Raw genomic sequence first — 26,260 nt, 5'->3', positions numbered from 1 at the left:
AGCATCAGGATGTACTTTGTGGGTGGAGTTAGTACGCAATTTGTACAGCCCCCGAAGAATGGGATAAATAACCAAATGGCCCTTGGCAGAAAAGATTCCCTACCCATGCCTTAGAGTATCTTTAGTGGGGGCAGATACGCTACACAATTTCCACCCACATTTTCTGTGTTGTAAATCCACAGTGTATTACGGTTGTCACACCATGGTTTTGTGAAAAGATTTCACCATGGGTACAAGTCCAGAACCTACATAAAACCACAAACTGCTTCTCACTATTGTCAATGGGAAATCCACATTGACGTTCATATAGTCACAGAGTTTTTCACTGTGGAAAACAGCCCCAGAAAAATGATGGAATCCATATCCACATAGAAATTGTGGTAACTAGCCACATGCAGATTAGCCCTGAATGGGGTTAAACCATATTACCAGTACTGGTTTAAAGTGACATTAATTTTTCCTCAGACTCTTCTGCAAATTCACTGTGGATCTTTGTGCAATTGTACTCTTATAGTAAGTTGATTTCAGCAACTCTCATCCAGAGTCTATGTAAAGGATGGGAAATTTAAGTTCACCGCACTCTCTTGTGGATTATCATGCAAAAATTATGATTTTATTGTTACATAATCTGGGAGCGTAGCAGAATACTGAGAAAAGCGACATACGAGAACGTTTCGGCTCCGCCGGAGCCTTTGTCACAAAATCGCTTGTTCCAGATGAAAATGAGATTTAGAGAGAATAATAGCACAATGTCGGCTGCTAGGGATCTGAAAACAAGATGCATGTTTCCGGTATGCATATATGTAAATAGAGAGAAGCCATCCAGACAGGTAAATACAACGCCTCGACTCAGCTTTACTCTCATACTGCTCTCTGTTTATATATGCATACCGGAAAGATGCATCTTGTTTACAGATCCCTAGCAGCCGACATTGCGCTACTTCATATGGACATTTGCTTACCACTAGGTACTTTATACTCCTATAGACACTTGGGTGTAAACTACCATATGCTAATCCACTTCCCAATGTTTCCCACAGTCTCTATGCAACACCACTGGGATCCTTATCCCTATTCTCTTTAAATCTCATTTTCATCTAGAACAAGCGATTTTGTGACAAAGGCTCCGGCGGAGCTGAAACGTTCTTGTATGTCGCTTTTCTCAGTATTCTGTTACGCTCCCAGAATATGTAACAATAAAATCATAATTTCAGTTAGCCATTAAAAGGTATCAACCACTGAGGACTCTCAATTCTAAATTTTTGCATGATAATCCACAAGAGAGTGCGGTGAACCATCCGGTCCATTGCACCAGCACCTCGTCTACATTAGACAGAGTGCACACTATAATTATTGCTATGTAAAGTAAGGGTCAGACGGCTGTATAAAATGGTCGAGGATCACAATGCGGAGCTCAAACTGACTGTCGTCTCTCTCCCCGATCATGACAGCATGTGTTTCTGTGCAGATGTCACACTCAGGCTGGGAGAGTCGATGACCAGTCCGAGCATTGTCTTGCGATTCTCGTCCGAGTTACGGTATACATTCTTCAGACTCTTCCATTAGAATGTATTCACACATCATTATTTTTGATCAATATTTGATCAGTATTCATATGCCAAAGCCAGAAGTATCTCCAAAACACAGAACAGGTGTCAATCTTTCAATTATAGTTTTTCTCTGTCAGTTCTACTCCTGACTTTGGATTTGGCATACAAACACTGGTGCAAAATACTGACCAAATACTGACGTGTGAATGAGCCCTAAGGACTCAGGTGTCTGTGTTATGCGTGTTCTATTCGTGTTTTTCACAGATGGAATACGTACCCATTATACTCTATGCTGATTTTTCACATGTTTGTATTTTTTCTGGACTGTGTGTCAGTGCAAAAAAATGCAGAGGCTTGTTTGTTTCCTTCCCACAGCACAGATGAAAAGCACTAATACAAGTCCATTAGTCAATGAGTAGGGTAGGGTAGTATGTTCATACATGTCATCTCTGTAGAGTAGGGTATGTTTATACATGTCTTCTCTGTAGAGTAGGGTATATTTACACAAGATGGGGGCTGGAATAGGCATAGCAAGATGGAAGCTCCCCATGACTGCAGTTGGCTAGGAGGGGTTTCCAGAAGGGGTTATAAGACGGACAGGGATTTGTGGAGGTTAAGAAGGGGGGTTATAGGGCGCGGGTCTCGGGATTAGTTTGGGTGGGAAAAAAGTGCGGGAATATCACCATTTTCAAAAAGAAATCGAAGAGTGAAGACCCACCCACCCTCCCTACTTTTGGTTGTTGGTGGTTTGGATTAACGTGTGGGGGAACTTTATTTACAAATATCTTTTAAGGGGTTGTTTATTGTACATATATTATAAAAGAAAAATGTGTTTACAAGTGGAACAGGATAAAAAAATGTATGTGAAGGATGGTTGTTTTTTTAGATGGAGTAGAGCAGTGCTTCGTCACAGTGGGTAGGTTGGCGGGAGGTGGGGTTCTTGGAGTTGACGCTGATTCATCGGGGAAGGAATTGTGAGTAAATTCCGGACAGTAAAAATGAAGTGGGGTTGATCTGGCATTCGGCTATGGGCTCTGGACGGAGTCTTAACCTGGGAGTTTTTGGTCTTTAGTCTTCCCTGAACGGGTTGTTTGGTGCCCTCGAGCTGGTGGTTTACGGCTGAGGGTAACATGGTGGTTGAAGTTCGTTGGTTATTGCTAAATAAAAGCCAGATCTTTTAGCTCCAAGAGCCCTCCCCTCATTTTACAGATTATATCAATAATTGATATGTATTTGTTATTTGTAATTGTTTGTTAATAAACTGGCCGCTGTGGCCAATATTATCCAAAGAACTGATGAGTAATGTTTTTGTTTTCAAGGGGTATAATGGGCTATGCGTTGGGTGCAGAAAGGGGGGCAGTTGCAAGGTAAGAAACCCGTATTTGCCATACGCGGTCATGGCGTCTCTATAGAGTAGGGTATGTTCACAAATGGCATCTCTGTAGAGTAGGGTATATTCACAAATAGCATCTGTGTAGAGTAAGCTGTATTCACACATGGCATCTCTATAGAATAGGGTATGTTCACACATGGCATCTCTGTAGGATTTATTTGGTGAGTTTTTTAGGCAGCAAAGATCAATGAGTTTTCAGCTTGCATTGGTTTGGGGGAAATCTACAGAAAAAAACAACAAATTCACGTGTAACTCAGACAGTTTTTTTCATAGACTTCGCAGGTTCTTTTTATGCTGCAGAATGTTTCAGCTCAATTTGCGTTGTTGTGTTGTAATAACAGTTTGCTTTGTACAGCACCATATTTTGCTTAAGAAAGGGGAGAACAGTTCTGTCCTACAACATCCAATGGAGCATAACACTTTTTTGTCTGTTTTCATACCTACTCATACAGTGAAAAAAATCTGTATTTCTCTGTTTGACATACGGAGGTACAGCAGAGCCCCCTAGAAGTCTTCAGATGCTGTAGAAATGCTTCAAAAAACACAATGCTATAAGATTTGTTTCAAGGCTATTGTCCGTAGTTTTTTTGTCCAATTCTCTGGTGTTACATGGGCCGAAAAAATGCCCTGTGAGTGACCATTCAGCTGAATAATGGTTGTTCAGACTTCTGTATCTCATTTCTTCCAGCGTTTGGAAGGCATGCAGGTACATCCGGTGTGTATTCATGGATGGTTAGAAAGCCTTTTACTGAACAAAACCATTCATGTTGCTCACAGAAGGTCTAGATTTCTGCATATATTATCACACAAGATATTCTACCCACTGCTTCAGAACCTCCATTTTTGTGCATTTATCCAGTCTATAACATTGCATTTTTTACATCATAGCCCCTGAGAAGCTACATGGTCGCCAGGCAGTATTCCAGCTGAAGCTGTTCCAGGTAGTAGTCATAAGCTATTATCTGAAGAAAGCAAACAAAGCCTGTCCCCAGCCATATATCCAGACCCCCTCCCTGCTCCCTTCCATCCAAGCAGTTCTTAAGGTACCGTCACACTAGGCGATATCGCCAGCGATCCGTGACGTTGCAGCGACCTGGATAGCGATATCGCTGTATTTGACACGCAGCAGCGATCAGGATCCCGCTGTGAAATTGCTGGTCGCTGCTAGAAGGTCTGCACATTATTTGGTCGCTAGGTCGCCGTGTATCGCCGTGTTTGACAGCAAAAGCGAAGATACCAGCGATATTTTACACTGGTAACCAGGGTAAACATCGGGTAACTAAGCACAGGGCCGCGCTTAGTAACCCGATGTTTACCCTGGTTACCAGCGTAAAAGTTAAAAAAACAAACAGTACATACTCACCTGCACGTCTCCCAGCCTCTGCTTCCTGACACTCTGAGCTCCGGCCCTAAACTGAAAGTGAAAGCAACAGCGGTGACGTCACCGCTGTGCTGTTAGGGCCGGAGCTCAGTCAGCGTCAGGAAGCAGAGGCTGGGAGACGTGCAGGTGAGCATGTACTGTTTGTTTTTTTAACTTTTACGCTGGTAACCAGGGTAAACATCGGGTTACTAAGCGCGGCCCTGCGCTTAGCAACCCGATGTTTACCCTGGTTACCCGGGGACCTCGGCATCGCTGGTCGCTGGAGAGCGGTCTGTGTGACAGCTCTCCAGCGACCAAACAGCGACGCTGCAGCGATCGGCATCGCTGTCGCTATCGCTGCAGCGTCGCTTAGTGTAACGGCACCTTTAGTAATATGTATTTAATGCCACATTGGAGGGGCTGATTCACCTCTCTATTCAGTGGTTCTGAGGGCACTGGATAACAGTCTGTCAGCGGGATCGTTAATGGCTCCACTTGGGGTTTTTTTTTCATCATTTACTTTTTATTTCCGGGCAAAAGTGACTCTTAGTAGTTAATGAAGCCTGAAGAAAACATGGGAGAAGCACAAGAGCATAAAGTACATGAGGGGATTGGGACTTTGTTCATTAGAGAATTATATAGGTGTCTCTTTCACTACAGGGAAGGTGTAATGCCAATGGTACACAAGAATTACAGCGACATAACATGCTACAAGTCACAATACATATTTTGCTAGAAATAACATTTACATTTCACTGAAAACAAAAGGAGTCACGTATAAAATTTTAAAAAATACAGTAAATAATTTTTTGGCTTGTGCATTTTCTACATTGTAGATGACATATGCATGTAAATTCTGCAACACCAAGGGGGAATATGTCACACAAAAGACAATTTGAAAATAAGGTGGAAACTAAAATAATTTTCCTTTATGAGAGAATTTCATGTTTGGAAACTAATTGTCAAAATGTGCTATAAAGAAATATTAATCCAATCAACCTCTGCTAATGTGATCAAATGAATATGCAGATCGTAATCTGCAAATATACAGGTGCTTCTCACAAAATTATAATATCATCGAAAAGTTAATTTATTTCAGTTATTCAATACAAAAAGTGAAACTCATGTATTATATAGAGTCTTTACAGAGTGATCTATTTCAAGTGTTTATTTCTGTTAATGTTGATGATGATGGCTTACAGCCAATGAAAACCCAAAAGTCATTAACTCAGTAAATTAGAATAATTAACAAAAAACACCTGCAAAGGCTTCCTAAGCGTTTAAAAAATTCCCATAGTCTGTTTCAGTGGGCTCCACAATCATGGGGAAGACTGCTGACTTGACAGATGTCCAGAAGGCAGTCACTGACACACTCCACAAGGAGGGTAAGCCACAAAAGGTCATTGCTAAATAGTGCTGTATCCAAGCATATTAATGGAAAGTTGAGTGGAAGGAAAAAGTGTGGTAGAAAAAGGAGAACCACTGTTGTCATGAGAGACACTACAGGGCAGTGGGTGGGGAGAAGCCGCTGCGGACGCAGCTGACCGACTAGTCCACTTTGCAGTCTCGGTCCCCAGTAGCTTTTAAACTATGCATTTCTATAAAATGTTACAGTGTTTCAGATTGAAACTTATATGGCTGAAATCATGCAACTAGTATCTGGTAAATGCTGCCCATAGATCGGGCAGCATGTATCAGCTGTCAGGTTCCCTTTAATACACCTACCTAAACTCTTAAAGTGTGTTATTATACCTCTTTAAATCAATGATCACCTAGACACAAAATGGTGTTAAAGGGCCACTGTCACCCCCTCCAGCCGTTATAAACTAAAAGAGCCACCTTGTGCAGCAGTAATGCTGCATTCTAACAAGGTGGCTCTTTTAGTTTTTGATTCAGTTATTCCCTCAATAAAGCGTTTTAAAATTTGCCCTAAATACCTGTCCTTAGACCTGGAGGCGGTCCGAAGCTTCCTCGGTGAATCTCCCAACGGCCGTCACTCTTCTCTTCTGGGGATGTGGTCGCCGCCCCCTGAGCGCTGTTTCTTCTTAAATCCGGCGCCTGCGCTGTGCGTGCCTGCCTGGGGCAGGCGCAGTCTTCATTGTCCTTCATAGCTCGGATCCAGGGTGCCGGACTGCGCCTGTGCGGGCAATGCGGCCACCCTGTTGCTGAATCCCCGACCCGCACTGTGTTATTCATTATGCACAGTGCGGGGCTGGTGTTCCTGGGCATGCGCACTGCGCTGTTCAGACGCTCCCCAGGTCCCCCGCCTTCCAGCTTTGTTCTTTGTGGCTGTTCCAAACGCCGGCAAGGAAACCTGTATATTCCGGCAATGCTGGAAGGCGGGGGACCGGGGGAGCGTCTGAACAGCGCAGTGTGCATGCCCAGGAACACCAGCCCCGCACTGTGCATAATGAATAACACAGTGCGGGGATTCAGCAACAGGGTGGCCGCACTGCCCGCACTGCCCGCACAGGCGCAGTCCGGCACCCTGGATCTGAGCTATGAAGGACAATGAAGACTGCGCCTGCCCCAGGCAGGCACGCACAGCGCAGGCGCCGGATTTAAGAAGAAACAGCGCTCAGGGGGCGGCGACCACATCCCCAGAAGAGAAGAGTGACGGCCGTTGGGAGATTCACCGAGGAAGCTTCGGACCGCCTCCAGGTCTAAGGACAGGTTATTTTGTACAAATTTTAAAACGCTTTATTTAGGGAATAACTGAATCAAAAACTAAAAGAGCCACCTTGTTAGAATGCAGCATTACTGCTGCACATGGTGGCTCTTTTAGTTTATAATGGCTGGAGGGGGGTGACAGTGGCCCTTTAACAAGGACCATAATCATTTAAATTAATTAAATGAAAATTAAATGAAAAATGTCTGAAAATGAAAATGAAAAATTCAAGAACAGTATATAGCAGGTTACTGGTGACATTTAAACATCCAAAGAAGTGCATATTTTGCATAACGACAATTCCAATGCATTGTGTAGAGTGATGGATATACAGTATGTTCAGTGTTCAAGCAATACATGGTTGAATCAAAGTACACCTGCCTATAGAACTGACTTACAGAAACACTGAACCTCATAATATCAAATGTATATTCAGAGTTACGGAATATAAATAGTAGTATATGACAATATATAAAACCCCTTACAGCATCAAAAGATAAAGTACCAGATGCTAAGGGGCAAAAGTGCTAAAAAGGTAAACTTGTTGTCAAGGAGAATAATGAATTGCAAAGACCCCAAAGCTTATAAAATACATGCAAAAGGTAAAAACACCTTTTGTTCATTCACTTTGCATTTTGTTAATTGATAAAAAAATAAACCATTAACAGTCCTATTTTTTAAAGCAGTTTTACTTTGCAGCATATTTCCACACCTTCCTAAAACTTGTGCACAGTACTTTATGTCCATTAGATTTAATGAGGCTTGAAGAAGATGTGGATGAATAAAAGAGTGCAGAGACAGTTAATCAATAGGTCAATAAACAGCCATTCTTCAATAAAAGGGAGAAAATCCTCCACAACTCCAACAGACGTACCACAAATTGGGTTCAATTAAATTTTGGGTGTAATTTATTTATATGAGGTTCTTATAGTGCATGCTTTCTGAATTGTAATTCTTGCTTTTCTCTACTTGAGTAGTCTTTAACTCATGGCTTTTCAATTGTTTAAAATCTACATCTCCCAGCTACAGCTGTCTGGACATGCTGAGAGTTGCAGTTTTATAGCAGCTGGAGAGCCATACATTGAAGAACAGTAATTTGTGTTATAATCTGCACCCAAGGTGCCATGAACAACTTGGTTAGCAATTTTGATGGTACCAAAACTGCTCATAAATGTTGGGCTCAGACCTCACATAAATAGTTCAATACGCACATATAGCTTCCAGCTGCATTGCAGTGCAATTTTTGCATGGTATGCTGCATTCCTAAAGTATTAACGATATATTATGTGTTATGTACATCAATACCGACATACACAAAAGACATGCCTATTCCACTGTTCATAAACCTCCCTTCTCCGCCTCATAAAGTAGCATATGTTCCAAAACAGGCCAAGTATAAGTCAACCTGACTACATGGGTACACGTGTATTTAATGATCATTGACAACATAAGTTAATCCCCACATCAATCTTGTGAAATATGAAGTCATTTCAGATATTTTACAAGTATACCCATTACTGCTTAACATACAATATATTACTTCCTTTTTTACTGCCTATCATCTCACAAGTGGATTTTATTACCAGTGATATTTGGCACATTTGTCAGTATTATAATATCTAGGCAAATTCTTATTCGGAAGTAACCAGAATACCCGAGAGTGCTTTACCTTTTAAAGGAGTTGTTTCATGAAGATGGAACACCTTTTGCAAATGAAGCCTGGTAGTCATGAGTCAACCTTCAGAGACTGGGTGACTGGGTGTTATAACAGGGGGAACTTTCTGCTAGCCAAGAATATATGATCACGTAATAACTGGTTCTGATCCAACAGAGCATAGGCACTCTTCTCTGGCTCAAGGGACCATTCACATTATCTATTAGGTAGCCTGGTAAAGAAGTTCATCTCTGGAACCTCCATCACAGCCTTGATACAAGGATGTACTGATGCTGCAATACATTTGGAACAAATAATTTGTGGCAATTCTTTAGTGCAAAGGTCTAGTTATAACTTATGACCGAAGCTCTCATTTCCCAGGACATGGGAATCATACAGTATTGTATTATCATAGTATTGTTTCTATTACACTGCTATGGAATCAGTTTGCCTTTTAGAAATGTGTCCTTTCTCTCTCCATATAGCCCAGCTCTGATGTAAATGCATTCTCCTTTCTTCCTCAGTTAGTGTTGTCAGCCTTCTTGCTAGGTTCATCTTTGTGTTTCTCTGGTTCAGAATTGTCATTCTATCTACTGCAGCTGTTGCAGCTACTGTTGTTACTGTTGTGCACAATACAAGAATTCAGCCAAAGAATAAACTTCTTCTGGACTTTTCATAACGTGCCTCTGCAGTCGAGTTAAAGCTTTCTAATGAAGTTTTTGGTGTGAGTACTGGCTTTATACCGACATCCATAGAAACGCTGTATGAAGGCCCCCACACCTGCAGCATGGTTATGAAGTCAGAATAGAAGTGCACAATAGGACAATGCCTCAAAAGAAATGAGAGAGAGAGCAATGGTAGTGCTCGCCTTGGGTGGTTCTGTAGGGACACAACACCTATAAGAGTATTTGAATCTGCACCTGCAGCCCCGTGGCTTGAGGAAAAATTCTTCCAGATAGTAATTTACTTTAGTGAAAAAAAAACAAACACATATATTTTTTTTCCACCTTGACATTGCGTTTTGCATTGGTGTAATAAAAACTTGAATTTCATACCATCGACAATTCTTCATTCCCACAAGTGCAGCCCAGGTACCATGATATCTCCACTAAAGTGAAGTCTTTAGTGTACTCATTTTTACTCTGTTACTCCATATTTATTAAATGTCACACCTTAAAGACTAATTTGGCACAAATTAAACACCGCAATTTTATTCAGAATGTTAGAGAGAAGCCTGAGACCAATGTGCCAAATGTCACAAGACAATGCAAAATTATTTTGTTCATATTTAGGCTTTTAAGCACGCATATTGGTACAATTCCTAATGTTAGAAAAGAACAGAAGACCAAAGTGTCAAATAATTGTCAAATTTTGACAAAAAAGTTAAACTTTGCATGCATGTTAAAAATGGCTGCAACGCAAATGTCTTTTTTCTACACCTTAAGGTGTTCAGCTATGACCTGTCTAGACAATGTGACTTTTTTGCTACTTTTCTGTAGAAATGCTTTGATAAATATGTCATACTTCACACGGTTGACATGCACCTTTTCTAGTCCTTTTTAAGTTTTGGCGTAGATGCAAAAAATGGTGTGTGTAAGAAATGGTATAAAATACTGACAAAGTTTGCTTAGGTATTTAAAATAAATGTCGCAAAAATCGCAATTCCCAAAAAAGTTTTGTCGTAAATGCAACCGTGTCTTCTAGAATCACAAAAAGTTATCTTACACTATATGTATATGAGCAAAACTTAATAAAAATTCACCTCCACATTGCAGCAGCAATGATATGTAATAGATAAATAATTAAGAGCAGGGATGAATCCTCTTCTCCTTTGTTAAAATGAATAATGAATCAAGGTTAAGAAGACAGAAAACTCACAGAAAAAGATTGCTGGAAAAGCTTAACAATGGCTCCTCAGCTTCACATCAGGGTAAAGAAATAAATAGATAACAGATGAAGCAGATGCTATTCTCCTTGGTTTTAATGCAAATCATTGTCAGCAGCAATAAGAGGAAGATTTTATGATGATCATTATACTCTGTTCAGTTCTCAATTATTATTGTAGGGAGATTGGATAAAAAAAAGTTAAAAAGCCAGATAGACTCCATGTTTTCCATTTCACAGGATGTGTTGGTTTTGGTTCAGAACTTGAGTTTGTAAAGTCAAACTGTACAATTACCAATGTCCTCAACCAAACATGGAGAAGCTGCTTCAAAAGATAAAGTTCCATCATCCCCAGCTTTATATGGGATACTGACAGGACAATATTGTTATTTAACAGACTTCGGCTCGATCTTGAGCCATGTCGACTCAATGGATGAACGATCTTTAGCAAGATCGATCTTGTGCAAGCCTAGATAGTTCCACCAGAGTCTTCTCCACCATTATCTTGATAGTATCAAGTCATCGGGTTGCTGGTCTTCCTCTTTGCCTTGTACCTTCTACTCTTCTGGCTGTGATGTCCTTCTACAGTCATTTCTCTATTCTTAGGATTAAGCTAAAGTAGGCAAGTTGTAGCTTGATGATCCTTGCTTCAAGTGATAGGTCTGGCTTGATTTTTTTCCAACAGTTACTTGTTTTCTTTGCCATCCATGATATTGATAGCATCCTTCCCTAGCACCATATGTCAATGGCATTGATTCTTCTTTTGTCTTGTTTCTTTTTTGTCCAGCTTTCGCATCTGTAATTAGGTCAGAGCAAAAGGACAATTTCTTCTCTACATTCCTTAATAAAAGACATCCATACAAAAAATTGCACTTGGTGCATTTATAATTGTGCAATTTTTTTTTTTTTAAATCTACATTTTAAAAATTATATAATATGCAGTTTTACAAAATGGCTAGGAGAATATCCACATTCTTTGATGTCCTGAATCTACAACATTTTCTTCGAGTTGATATAAAATCATATTGCATTCATTATAACATACTAGAGTAGGAGCTGAGGAAAGCTGGCTAGGTCCAACAAGATTTCTTTTGGAAGGTTTAAAGGAAATGCTGACAAAGCCTATACCTTCCAACGCTGTGAAGTGTTCAGGTAGAATTTTCTTTAAAATCTAGATTTCTCAAAATATTTATATGACCAAGAAACTTTCTAATGGATTTAACTTTTTATTCATGATTATTAGTCTTGATTATTCTAAGATTCTACATCTGCAGTGGTACAGTAAAAGTTTTCATCTGCAAAATTGTTATATTGATCTCCAGTATGTAATTATATGAAAATAATACAATTACATTTTAACAGACCCAGAGCCACCATGAAACTCTAAATGATTCGTGACAGCATGTTTCTAATTTGTCGTTTGTTATGGTACCAATTACTGCAATCAAGTAGTGCCCCCACCTATCCTTTAAAACCTGTCAAATTGATGGGCTATAAAAGTATTAAAAAGATTGCTAATTCCAAACCACTTATTAGGACACTCCAAGGGACACAATGGCTACCACTGTTATGTGGAAATCATTTTTGTATATTTCAAGAGACCACTTACATGACAACTGATGATGATACTTTTTTAAACAACCAGTTTTTATAATAATAATCATAGAATTAACAGATAAGTGTAATTTCTCAATACTGCAATAGAGATGATAGTAACTGTAACTAACGGAAACTGAACTAGAAATCCCAAGCATATCATTCTCCATAGTGAAAGCCCAACTCTTCATAGAATTCATTACCTGATCTTAAAGAATACTTTACTATGCTCATATCCTAAAGGAATAACCTGCCTAGTCGTGTTTCTGTCAGCAGTGCTCTCATGCCTTTAAGAGTCTGACCTATATGCATGTCTAATGCATTGTGATCCCACAGAGGATCAAAATCCTTTCAACAGTTACATATACTGTAGGCCCAAAGGCGGGCTGACCACTCAGTGTTTGTTAATGTTTTTTTCCTGTTCTATTACCTTTCTGCAGATTCCAGCCGGTCTGGGACACACATGATCTCTGCGGACGATGCTGAATACCCTCGAGAGTACCGTACTCTCGGTAACGGGACAAGGCGTTTTTCTAATGTGGGCTTGGTGCACACTTCCGAGCGCCGGCACACAGTGATTGCTGCCCAGAGCCTGGAGGCACTAACCAATCTCCAGAAGTCTGACATGGAAAGAAAGAGAGATGCCTTCATGGATCATCTAAAGAACAAATACCCTCAACATGCCTTGACCATCCGCGGTCAGCAGGAAAGGATTCGAGATCAGGTGAGAACAGGGCCATCAACATTTTTTCCTGATAAATATTGTAACATCTAAAAAGGTAGTATTCTCTCTACCATAGCATACAAATTTACTCACATTTACTTCATTATCACTTCATGCTCTTTGTTGTAGATAGTGTGATACAGCCAATAATACAAGTATAAGATTAGGGCTATAGGGCAACTTTGCCCCACCGAGATTGCAATATCACAATATTACATTGGTACATCACTACTAATGATGTGGTGGTCACATTATAACAAGCAGCTTAAAGGGAATGTTTCTAGGAACACGCTGCTCCCTAGCCTCCCCACTTCCTGTTTCCAGGGGCATGTGCTCCTGATTGATTGTCAGTCAGTACTAGAAGCATTGTCACTCCGCTGGTGCGAACTGTGTGTTCTCCAATTCTGCAGTCAGAGGCAGTTTTGCATCTGCAGCCTTGGAGTAGAGCAGTGGCACTGAAGCTGACCAGATCCAGTGATCCATCCAGTTTCAGGAATGGGCTTACAAGCTCTATTAGGCTACTTTCACACATTCGTCCCGCGCCGTCACGCATAATCCGGTGGCGGGACGGATTGTTGGATCCGGCGCAATCAGTTTTTAATCAGCTTTTCTTCCGGATCCGGGATAAAGATATAATGTAAAAAAAAAATAAACAAAAATAAAAAATCGTGATATTCTCACCTTCCGGCGTCTGCCGCAGCCTTCCTGCTCCTCGCGATGGTCGTGATGCTGCCAGTCCCAGTAATGCATCGTGGCAATGACCTGTGATGATGTAGCGGTCTCGCATCCAGCTCCCATAGGCGTCCATTGTCAGAAAAGCCGGACGGCGCCGATTCCAGCTCCATCAGGTTTTTCGCCGCAACAAAAAAAGTTCCTCTGGACGTTTTCTCCGGCCGCCGGACTGGCAATTTTTGCCAGATCCGGCAAAAAACGGATGAAACGCTGGGACATCAGGCACAATCCGGTACTAATACAATTCTATGAGAAAAAAACAGATCCAGCAGAAAAAAAAAGGATCAGTTTTTTTGAAAATTCGCCGGATTGTGCCTGATGCAAAAAACCTGACGTGTCAAAGTAGCCTAAGGCTAGTTTCACACATCAGGTTTTTTGCATCAGGCACAATCCGGCGAATTTGTAAAAAAACGGATCCTTTTTTTTCCACCAGATTCGTTTTTTTCTCATAGAGTTGTATTAGCACTGGATTGCGCCTAATGTCCCAACGTTTCATCCGTTTTTTGCCGGATCCATCAAAAATTAGATTTCATGCGGACGGAAAAAACATTCAGAGCAACGTTTTTTCTCTCTGGCGGAAAACCGCTCAACGACTGATCCGGCCAAAAATGTATGAAACGCAGGTATAAATAGCCGAATCCGGCATCCGGATCGAGTTTTTAACATAAATCTTGCATTTTCCATTGTGGAATCAATCTCTCTCTCTCCCTCTCTCTCTCTCTCTCCCCCCCCCCCCCCCCTGGAACAGGAAGTCACTGTATTCCCGGGTGAAAAACAAAAAACGGATCCAGCAAAAAAAGAGATCCATCGCTTCAGTTTTTCGCTATTTGTGACAGATCCGTTTTTTAGAAAATTAGCCGGATTGTGCCTGAAACAAAAAACCTGTTGTGTGAAAGTAGCCTTAGAAAGAGCTTGTAAGTGTTGCATTTCTTGTCTAGGAGATTGGCCACCTCTGATAGACTGCAGTGGTTAGTGATAATATAGACAACAAGCGGTAAACTATAAAATGAAGAATACCTCAATACTTGAGAACAAGATTTTTAATAACATCAAAATAATTAGTAAGTTGCTTGTTTTCACAAACATATTGCAATTTAACCCATTTAAAGGGAACCTGTCACGTAAAAAAACACTATTAACCTGCAGATGTGGGGTTAATCTGCAGATTACTAGTGTTCCGAACCTGCTCGTCGCCCGCACTTAGACACCCTTGCTGCCGGGAATAAATTCACTTGATTCCCCCTGGCAGCGTTTGGGTTTCAGTCACGGGGTGGCCCTGGCATTCACTGACAGCAGATGAGCTTTAAAGCCTGCTGTCACTCAATGCCAGGGGTTCGTTTACAGCATTATAGCACTTCCGATATTAGATGTCATGAAAAATGCTTCCCCATGGCTCTCATTTATGTGCATAATGATGTTATCCGAATATTTTCGGCGTAATGTTTTCGAGGCCCTGGGGCTACATGTTTTACGGTGGTAGACAGCTGCAACACATGCGGACATTGCCTAACAAACAGACTGCTGCAACAAGATTGCTCATGTCCATCACTGAACCATTGTTGCAGTGTAAACATAACTGAAAGTTGACACATTTTTTCTACCATCAGTTCTAACCACCAGAATGGATCTTACAGAAGAAGAGTACAGTCATCCAGCTACCACTGATAATATACACACAGGGCCGAAATGCCCATCCGGCAATTCTGACAAATGCCAGAAGGGTCTGTCTGGTCATGGGCCGCCTTGTCTGCTATGTTGTTAACAGAATCAGTGCTCTCAAGACACCCATACTGTTAAGAGTTGTGATGGAGCACAAAGTTGCTGACTCCATCACTTACCCCAGCAGGCCACGGGTATCATTAGAAATATTGATCTTGTAGTAAATCTTCCTTTCCTCCATCCAGGGTAATATTAGGAATATATCCCATCTGGTTCATGGGGATGGGGACAACATGGGCCTGTGTGATTTCAAATGCCAGGGCTGAATTTCAGCCACTGCCTGTACCTGTATACACATGTACTTGTTTACATGTTTTTAACCAATAAAGGCCCATGTAGATGAGCCGATCAGCGTGTTTAATGTTCTTTCCCAATCGGCTCATGTAAATATGCCAGCATTCACCCAAAATATTACCAAGACGCATGTTCACTTTGTTCAATATAGGTAGCAAATTACTCCATGTAACTGGCGGGTATGCGGCCGACAACTTGATGCTGTATAGGGACAGAGCTATCGTATTAACAATCATTTTGTTCCCTATAGAATAGAGCTTGTAAGTGATGTGCTCCTTGCTAAAGAGACCAGCAACCACTGATAGACTGCAGAGGTGGCCTGTAAAGGAGGCAACAAGCAGTGAGCAACAAAATTATAAATCTCTCTGTTCTTTGACAGCAGAGAGGATTTTTAATAACAAGTAAATGTAAATGTTTTTGTTCTTAGCTGCACTTCCCAATTTTAACCATTTAATATAATGAGAGTAAACCTTTACATATGATATAATGTGTATATAATTGCTGATTTGGACCCCAGGACGTTTCCATCTCCATAGCTTGTTGCTGCATCCCAAACAACCAGATTCTGTGCTCACGTTTCTTTTATGAGATGGTTGTTGTGTTGCTATGATTTGTATTTTATTCCAGTAAACTGCATGGGGAACATTTTTCATGGGGCATCTCCTGATGATCAAGAAGCTTCAGGCTGATAAATGACACTTCGGCTTGCTATCCTGCAGGCAATTTCAGATCTCCATTATTTCCACGTACATCTGTATTTCTGTATTGTTAGTCACTTATAGCAAAATCCTGTTCTTGTCCATTTCTTAGCAGAATAGCGTTTTCATGAAATATATTTGGCCCCAATCATCCAACATAATTGTTTCGTGAAAAATATCCATGTAAATCTATTTAGCGTGAGATTTAAATAACTTTGTAATCAAAAATAATGGGTTTAGCTGACAGGAAACAATTAGTGTCCCCTGTTGCAGCGAGAAAAAATACGGTAATAGAATTTTAATTTTCTTTCCTTGCAATGAAATCACCTTTTTAATATGTGTTATTTGTGGTAGCAGTCAATTAATATGTATGTGTACAGCAGAGGGGTGCATGTAGAAATAGATGACCCAGTCCATCCTCATTGCTGTACCTGGACAGGTTGGGCTAATTGTTTTCCATCACTCGTGAATATTTTTCTCTATTGTTATACATATTGTGTATTGTTTAGTAATTACTGTAATTACATTGTCCAGTTTGTGAAATATATGATTTTAAGGTTGTAGTAAATGTTTGTAACCTTAGAGCAGTGGTCCCCAACCTTACTTACCTGGAGACCCACATTCAGCTATGAGGGAGGGTCTTGAGCCACATCTAGACCTCCCTCTCTAAAGTAGTGACACCCTACTCCTGCCCCTTCAAAGTAGCAACACCCGAATCCTCATTACTGGTATAATGAAAGGCAAAGCTTTTCCACAGAAATCATATTGGAGGAAGTATCCTTAAATTTAGGGGTTCCCACCTTGCCCCAATTCGGTATTCTCCTATCAAGCACTACCACCATTTTGTTGCGTCCAGCTCCAAACACATCCTTTGACTGCCAGTATTATCCTGCCTCCAGCTTACCAAGCTTAATTTATTGCTCTACCCCTAAGGCCAGTACATGCACATCCAGATCTGCTCTTCTGTGCAGGCTACTCACAAAAGTCACCATATGGAGCCTACTCTTTATAGCGGTTTGTGAGACATGGTGCTAAGGCACCAAGCTGGCAGTCAGCCATGAGCCACACATCATAGGCCCGCGAGACACAGGTGGCTTCCAAGCCACAAGTTTGGGATCCCTGTCATAGCGTTTGTAATGATTATTTAAGGTGTGTGCCAATAGGTTGTGGTGTCCTATGTGAGAGTGCCATAAAATAGTGAAAGACATGTTGGTTTCACCAGCGTATCTATGTGAGAATGTGTTCTTTTTGTGTCAACAATGAGATACACGCTCCCCCTAACCCATCTGCCGATGATTGACAGCTTATTCCCATTTATAGTAAGGATATGTTCACACGGAGGGTTTTTATGATTTTGGCACAAAAATCTGACTGACTTGTACACTGCTTTAATCCCACCATACATGTACAGGCGGACCCTGTGTCTGCCATGTTAGAACTCCCGTAAAGCCCAGCCTCACACAGGACTTTGTAGGAAATCGGCAATTTCACAATACAGTGCAATACTACAGTATTGCACTGTACTATAATGGCAATCAAGGAATCATAGGTTTAAGTCCTATTGGAAAAGGGCGGAGGTGAACTGAAAATGTAAAAACAGAAAAAATATTTTTCAAGAATGTCAAAAAATACATAAAAATTTAAATAACCCACGTTTTCAACAAATATAATTAGTGTGCTGTAAAAAATAAACATATTAGGTATTGCCGTTGCATAACAGCCTGAACTAATAAAATATATAAAAAAAATTTCTCACACAAAAATGCATTAAAAAGCAATCAAAATGACGTATGTACACCAAAATGGTATTAATAAAAAGTACATCTCAATGTACAAAATTACGCTTTCACAAAGGTCCATTAATAGAAGAATTAAAAAGTTATGTTTCTGAAAATTTTCAACCACTAAAATGTAAAAAGAAAAAAAACGTATGTGATTGGTATTGCCGTACTCAAACTGACCCGAAGAATGATATCGCCAGGTCATTTTTACTACCTAATGAGCGCAGTTAAAACAAAACCCCAAAGCAATGGCGGAATTGCACCTTTATTAACCATTTAACCGTATTTGGAATTTTTTTCCATTATTTGGAAACTACAACTCATTTCAGAAAAGAACAACTGTGGTAATCGAAAAATAAGAAAAAGGACATCAATATTCTTTTTTTATTCAATTATTTGTTGTGTTTTTTTAACAGCTCTATTTCATATAAAAAAAATCAACAAAAAATTGCCTTGTTCAATATATATTCCTATTTAAACACTGAGGCTTTTTTAAAATCACATTTTACGGTAAGTGTTTTTGACATGAATTTTGGTGAGCTGTCTTAAAACCATGCCATTCCATAGCAAATTATAAATTAAAGCATAATCACATATACCGTAAGTGACAGACCGCCGATAGTCAGTACTGTAAACTGTCCTAAAAGAGGGTGACATAAATGGCCTGACAGGTTCCCCTTAATTCATTATCCATTTCACATCTGTGTATTTATATGGGCCTGCAGACGCATGAGCCGTAAACCAGCGTGGGCACAAGAACAAGACAGAGGTAAGAGGAAATAATACCTAAGACTGGCCCAGTGATGGTCTATAACAGAGATGCATGGCATAGCTGTGGCTATATTGTGCCCACATACTGTATGGCAACAATGTAGCGCCAGTTTTGCCTTTTATTGTAGGTGTTAATTTTGTGACTTTTCATTACTAATTAAAAGGGTAGTCCACTACTCAGACAACCATGTCTCAATCAGCATGTTTACAGCTAGTAAAATAATAACACCTATATGAAACTCCATTGCTGGCACTGTTCCAGTAGTGTCGGCGCACACTCTTCCAGGGCTCGTGTCATATTGTTATGTCATGAGATCCATGCTGCCAGTCAGTGCTTGGCTTAATACTCCCTGCCTTCAGACGGGCACCAAAAGTGAGTATAAGTGTATTTTACTCCGGGCAAACATGCTGATTGACACAGAGTTGTCTGAATCGTGGACAACCGGTTTAAAATAAGTGAAATATTAATTACCAAACCTAGTACTGTAAAAGGGAACGTCTACTGTCTAAATGTAAGCACCATACAATGTGCTAATTGGATTTGAACATATGACTTCAGATCTACAATGAACCAATCTTGGCCTTTTTGCCACGTTTATGGTTTAAGAAATGACTCAGGTTATTTTTTCTAGTTTTTTTTTTTTTATTTCTTGGGGTGACATCATAAGAGTAGAGACCACAATAAACTTTTATGGACACTCATTGTCCATTGTTTTCAGATATGAACAGCACTAAATCTGTCCATGGGTTATGCCTCAGGCTTCGTTCATAAGCAACTACGGCAAAACGCTTCGTCTTGTTGTCATTTTCCAAAATCATTGCAAAAATGTTGCAACTTCTACAACGATCGTGTCAAAACAAGCAACCTGACTGCAGCATGTGAACATGTGAACGCAGCCTTATATTGCAGCTAAGTTTCATTGGTGGAAATGGTGCTGAGTGACAAAGCTTTATACAGTACACTTGGACTAATTTAAAGTGGCTTTTCACTTACAGGTTTCTGGCCTTTAATGGACTTCACAGAGTTAAATTAATAAAATCATATAGTACTTACTCTCCTCGGGTCTAACTCTGGCTCTCCGCTGCTGCTATGGTCTCTATTTTCTGGTTGCAGTAGTGACATCTTCACTATAGTGCCCATCACCACTGCAGCCAATCACCGAGCTAAGCAATGTAGACAGTTTGGGCCACTGAGCTCAGTGATGTTGGGGCAGACGTTATGTGCGCTGTAGTTGAGACGCTGCTGCCAGTAAACAGAGATCGGTGCAGCTGCAGAGAACCGTCGCTGTACCCAAGAAGGGTGAGTACAATGTGATTTTATAATTTTAAGCTAGTGCAGCTCATTATAGGCCAAAAACCTATAAATGGAAAAATACTTTAGTAAAACATTTCACCCACAGCTGGAATGAATCGCAAATAACAGGCCAGACAATATCAGCTGATTACTAGGGATTTCAGGTGCCATGTCCATAGCTATCAGCACTGCAATGAGTGATGTTGCTGCTTTAATTTTCCATATAACAACTGGAAATCTGCCTTGTTACCATGGACAACATATTCTCTCGCTTGCAATTATTTTCTTACCACTCTACCCACCCCCACCCCGAAAATGTAAATCCAAACCTAATGATGATATGTATCTGTAACATGGCGGCAGTACAGGAAAATGGAGCTCCTTAGCTTGGTGTGTGGTCTTTATCTGTGGGGGCACTATGCCCTTGGAGACCGCATAATGCCATTGACCTCGGCTGGCTAGGACCTGATGGTATAGAGTTCAATGAGAGAGACCACCACACAACAATAAACTGTCATTTACTACACATTAACTTATGGCGCAGTATATACAGTAGACAAACAGGTACAAAACTTCATGGATGTTTTCTCTTAGAACATATGACATCTTCATACACATTCCCATACCTCCCTGAGGCCGCTCCGCTCTCTGTCCGTCAGCCTCTCTCTCTAGCTTCACAATCATCCAGCACAGCACTTCGGGAGTTTCCTTCGACCACAACAAATGCACCACTAACCGGTAAGCAAGAGTCGTATTTTTCAACCTGCAGTTCCGTGTCATTTTCCCCTTAGGGGAGCTACTTATGCCACTATGGTCATTGCTTAGCTTCTCTACTTGCTGACGTCTTGGAACTACCACACAGGGAACTCTGTCTTTGTCCCACTTTCCTTCTCAGTGCTGCTCCGTCACTTGACTATCCTATAACTCTGTACCATTCTGCTAGGCTTCCTGCCCCTTGCCTCGTATCCCGAGAATCAATCACTCCTTCTATCACGCTTCCTTGCCTCCACTCTGATCATGCTATCCATTGCTTTGGTCTCCACTCTCTTCAGAGACACCCATTTCATGCAGCTTTGCTGATTAATCAGATCAGAGGTCTGCTCTAGTTGTAAACTAAGCCTTATCTGCTTTTCTGACAGGAACCTCCACATTGTGCCCACGCTAAGGTCCTCCCCCTGAGCTAGACCCTGCTATTAACACCTGTAGCCTACCTAGTACTGAGCAGAACACAACCTATCACTATCAATACAAATTATTAATCAATCAAACAAACATCATAACGCATTGCAACAACATACATGTCTTCAAGGGGGAATGTGGGCAACACCTCTACCTTCTTACATATCAAAGGCTAGGTATACACTGTGCCCATTATCAGTCACATTTGTTCAGGAGGCATCTACCCAACATTGGCCCAAGTCAGGATGGATGCCTAGGCATCTGTTCACCATAATGACCAATTGTAAAAAAAAAGGAATGTACACAGTATGGTATACGCTTTGTTACTGTGTCACTCTGTATAGGAAAGTGCTTTCTTATATAAAGTAAAACAATCTGTATGCAGAAACACACCACCTAGTGAAACGTTCCTCACATGTACTCTAGACTAAGTGCACAAACCCAATTTGTTTCATAAGCATACCTCCCAACTTTTGAAGATGGGAAAAAGGGACAAAGTTTGCGGCGCGCGAAGTGCGTCGCGGCAAATTTTAGGCCACGCCTCTGATCACACCCATTCATAACTAGCCACACCCATATCCACGTCCCAACCACACCCATTTAGCACTGCTGATCACACTGTTTCATAAAGAATAATTATAAACAAAAAAATATGGCCACACAGCGCTCCATACTGTATAATGGCCACACATGATGCTCCATACTGTATAATGACTGCACATGATGCTCCATACTGTATAATGACTGCACATGATGCTCCATACTGTATAATGGCCCCACACGATGCTCCATACTGTATAATGGCCACACATGATGCTCCATACTGTATAATGGCAACACATGATGCTCCATACTGTATAATGGCCACACAGTGCTCCATACTGTATAATGGCCCCACATAATGCTCCATACTGTATAATGGCCCCACATGATGCTCCATGCTGTATAATGGCCACACAGTGCTCCATACTGTATAATGGCCACACATGATGCTCCATACTGTATAATGGCCCCACATGATGCTCCATACTGTATAATGGCCCCACATGATGCTCCATACTGTGTAATGGCCCCACATGATGCTCCATACTGTATAATGGCCACACAGTGCTCCGTACTGTATAATGGCCCCACATGATGCTCCATACTGTATAATGGCCCCACATGATGCTCCATACTGTATAATGGCCCCACATGATGCTCCATACTGTACAATGGCCCCACATGATGCTCCATACTGTACAATGGCCCCACATGATGCTCCATACTGTATATTGGCTGCATATGATGCTCCATACTGTATAATGGCCGCACATGATGCTCAATACTGTATAATGCCCCACATGATGCTCCATACTGTATAATGGCCACACAGTGCTCCATACTGTATAATGGCCCCACATGATGCTCCATACTGTATAATGGCCCAACATGATGCTCCATACTGTATAATGGCCACACAGTGCTCCATACTGTATAATGGCCCCACATGATGCTCCATACTGTATAATGGCCACACAGTGCTCCATACTGTATAATGGCCCCACATGATGCTCCATACTGTATAATGGCCCAACATGATGCTCCATACTGTATAATGGCCATACAGTGCTCCATACTGTATAATGGCCACACATGATGCTCAATACTGTATATTGGCTGCACATGATGCTCCATACTGTATAATGGCCCCACATGATGCTCCATACTGTATAATGGCCACACAGTGCTCCGTACTGTATAATGGCCCCACATGATGCTCCATACTGTATAATGGCCCCACATGATGCTCCATACTGTATAATGGCCCCACATGATGCTCCATACTGTATAATGGCCATACAGTGCTCCATACTGTATAATGGCCACACATGATGCTCCATACTGTACAATGGCCCCACATGATGCTCCATACTGTACAATGGCCCCACATGATGCTCCATACTGTATATTGGCTGCATATGATGCTCCATACTGTATAATGGCCGCACATGATGCTCAATACTGTATAATGGCCCCACATGATGCTCCATACTGTATAATGGCCACACAGTGCTCCATACTGTATAATGGCCCCACATGATGCTCCATACTGTATAATGGCCCAACATGATGCTCCATACTGTATAATGGCCACACAGTGCTCCATACTGTATAATGGCCCCACATGATGCTCCATACTGTATAATGCCCCACATGATGCTCAATACTGTATAATGGCCCCACATGATGCTCCATACTGTATAATGGCCACACATGATGCTCCACACTGTATAATGACCACACATGATGCTCCATACTGTATATTAGCCACACATGATACTTCGTACCGTATAATGGCCACACATAGCTACTCCTACACACGCGGCTGCACTCCGTACACACACGCTCCGCTCCATACACCTCGTACACATTCAGCTCCGCTCCATACACCTCGTACACATTCAGCTCCGATCCGTACACCTCATACACATTCAGCTCCGCTCCGTACACCTCATACACATTCAGCTCCGCTCCGTACACCTCGTACACATTTAGCTCTGCTCCGTACACCTCGTACACATTCATCTCCGCTCCGTACACCTCGTACACAGACATGCTCCGCTCCGTACATCTCGTACACACACACGCTCCGCTCTGTACACCTCGTACACACACACGCTCCGCTACATCCACACTGTACACCTCCTGACCCCACACATGGCAGCTTACCTCATCCAGCAGGCACCATGGCAAGTTGGCAACCAGCTCAGAGCCGAATCCTGCAATCCACGAGGTCCCGATCATGTGACCCCTGACTCCTCCCCACTGTGACCTCATCACAGGTCCTGTGGCCACGAAGCAGCCAATATGTGGTGTGCTGTGCTCAGGCACATAATGCTCCATACTGTGTAATGGCCCCACATGATGCTCCATACTGTATAATGGCCACACAGTGCTCCATACTGTATAATGGCTCCACATGATGCTCCATACTGTATAATGGCCCCACATGATGCTCCATACTGTATAATAGCCATACAGTGCTCCATACTGTATAATGGCCACAAATGATGCTTAATACTGTATAATGGCTCCACATGATGCTCCATACTGTATAATGGCCACACATGATGCTCCATACTGTATAATGGCCACACATGATGCTCCATACTGTATTTTGGCCCCACATGATGCTCCATACTGTACAATGGCCCCACATGATGCTCCATACTGTACAATGGCCCCACATGATGCTCCATACTGTATATTGGCTGCCCATGATGCTCAATACTGTATAATGGCCCCACATGATGCTCCATACTGTATAATGGCCACACAGTGCTCCATACTGTATAATGGCCCCACATGATGCTCCATACTGTATAATGGCCCCACATGATGCTCCATACTGTATAATGGCCCCACATGATGCTCCATACTGTATAATGGCCATACAGTGCTCCATACTGTATAATGGCCACACATGATGCTCAATACTGTATAATGGCCCCACATGATGCTCCATACTGTATAATGGCCCCACATGATGCTCCATACTGTATAATGGCCACACAGTGCTCCATACTGTATAATGGCCCCACATGATGCTCCATGCTGTATAATGGCCCCACATGATGCTCCATACTGTATAATGGCCCCACATGATGCTCCATACTGTATAATGGCCATTGTTATGGTTTCCAATGGCAAGGAAACATCAGAAGCATAGAATAAACGGACAAGCTCTCGGGTGATGGAAACTAGAGCTGACCGCGATGCTAAACCTACACACCACACTAGAAGTAGCCAGGGGGCATTCCTGCGTTGTCTCTAGATGCCGCGCGCCAGCCGGAGAACTAACTACCCCTGGTAGAAGAAAACACAGTACTGGCTTGCCTCCAGAGAATGTCCCCACAGGAGATAGCAGCCCCCCACATATAATAACGGTGAGAGCAGATGAAAAGACACACGTAGTATGAAAGCAGATTTAGCACAGAGAGGCCCGCTAACTAAATAGCAGAAAGATACAACAGAGGACTTCGCGGTCAGCTGCAAAACCCTTCAAAACACCATCCTGAAATTACCTTAACTCATGTGACAACTCATGCCACTGGAGTGGTAATTTCAGCCCAACAAGAGCTTCCAGCTGCAGAGATTCACATAAGTGCAAAACTGGACAAAACATACAAAAATAGACTTAAGGACTAAAGTGTCCAACTTAGCTGAGCAGAAAACTGGGAGCAGGAACATGCAACAGAATCACTCTGGATACATTGATGGCCAGCATTAGAATGACTGAGGAGCAAGGTTAAATAGGATACTCCCACATCCTGATAGGAACAGGTGAACTGAGAAGGCAAAGCTTGCAGGACACCAGTACCACAAGAGACCACCAGGGGAGCCCACGAACCGAATCACAACAGTACCCCCCCCTTAAGGAGGGGGCACCGAACCCTCACAAGAACCACCAGGGCGATCTGGATGAGCCCTATGAAAGGCACGGACCAAATCAGAAGCATGAACATCAGAAGCTGTAACCCAAGAATTATCCTCTTGACCGTAGCCCTTCCATTTCACCAGATATTGAAGTCTCCGTCTGGAAACACGGGAGTCCAAGATTTTCTCCACCACGTACTCCAATTCACCCTCAACCAGCACAGGAGCAGGAGGCTCAACAGAAGGCACAAGTGGTACCTCATACCTCCGCAATAATGACCGATGGAAGACATTATGGATAGCAAAGGATGCTGGGAGGTCCAAACGAAAAGACACAGGGTTAAGAATTTCCAAAATCTTATAAGGACCGATGAACCGAGGCTTAAACTTAGGAGAAGAGACCCTCATAGGGACAAAACGGGAGGACAACCACACCAAGTCCCCAACACGAAGACGAGGACCAACACGACGATGGCGATTAGCAAAACGTTGAGTCCTCTCCTGGGACAACTCCAAATTGTCCACCACCTGCCCCCAAATACGA

At 41.9% G+C, this 26,260-nt stretch overlaps 1 protein-coding gene across 14 annotated transcripts in view; it reads left to right on the top strand.

Annotated features, from left to right (window-relative positions):
* The window catches only part of SRCIN1 (SRC kinase signaling inhibitor 1), a 608,732-nt gene that overhangs the window by 253,243 nt on the left and 329,229 nt on the right, over nt 1-26,260 (top strand). For 13 of the 14 annotated variants that reach the window (XM_077252278.1, XM_077252285.1, XM_077252294.1 and 10 more), the window contains exon 2: nt 12,546-12,829. The exons of the other annotated variant lie outside the window; for it this stretch is intronic. In XM_077252278.1, coding sequence (XP_077108393.1) covers nt 12,546-12,829 — 284 coding nt within the window. The remainder of the gene's footprint in view (nt 1-12,545; nt 12,830-26,260) is intronic. 14 annotated transcript variants of the gene reach the window in all.

Source organism: Ranitomeya variabilis, chromosome 4, assembly GCF_051348905.1.
Source record: "Ranitomeya variabilis isolate aRanVar5 chromosome 4, aRanVar5.hap1, whole genome shotgun sequence".
In the NCBI taxonomy this organism is placed as follows: Eukaryota; Metazoa; Chordata; class Amphibia; order Anura; family Dendrobatidae; genus Ranitomeya; species Ranitomeya variabilis.
Note: the sequence above shows the minus strand (reverse complement) of the source record. Positions and strands in the feature narration are given on the sequence as shown.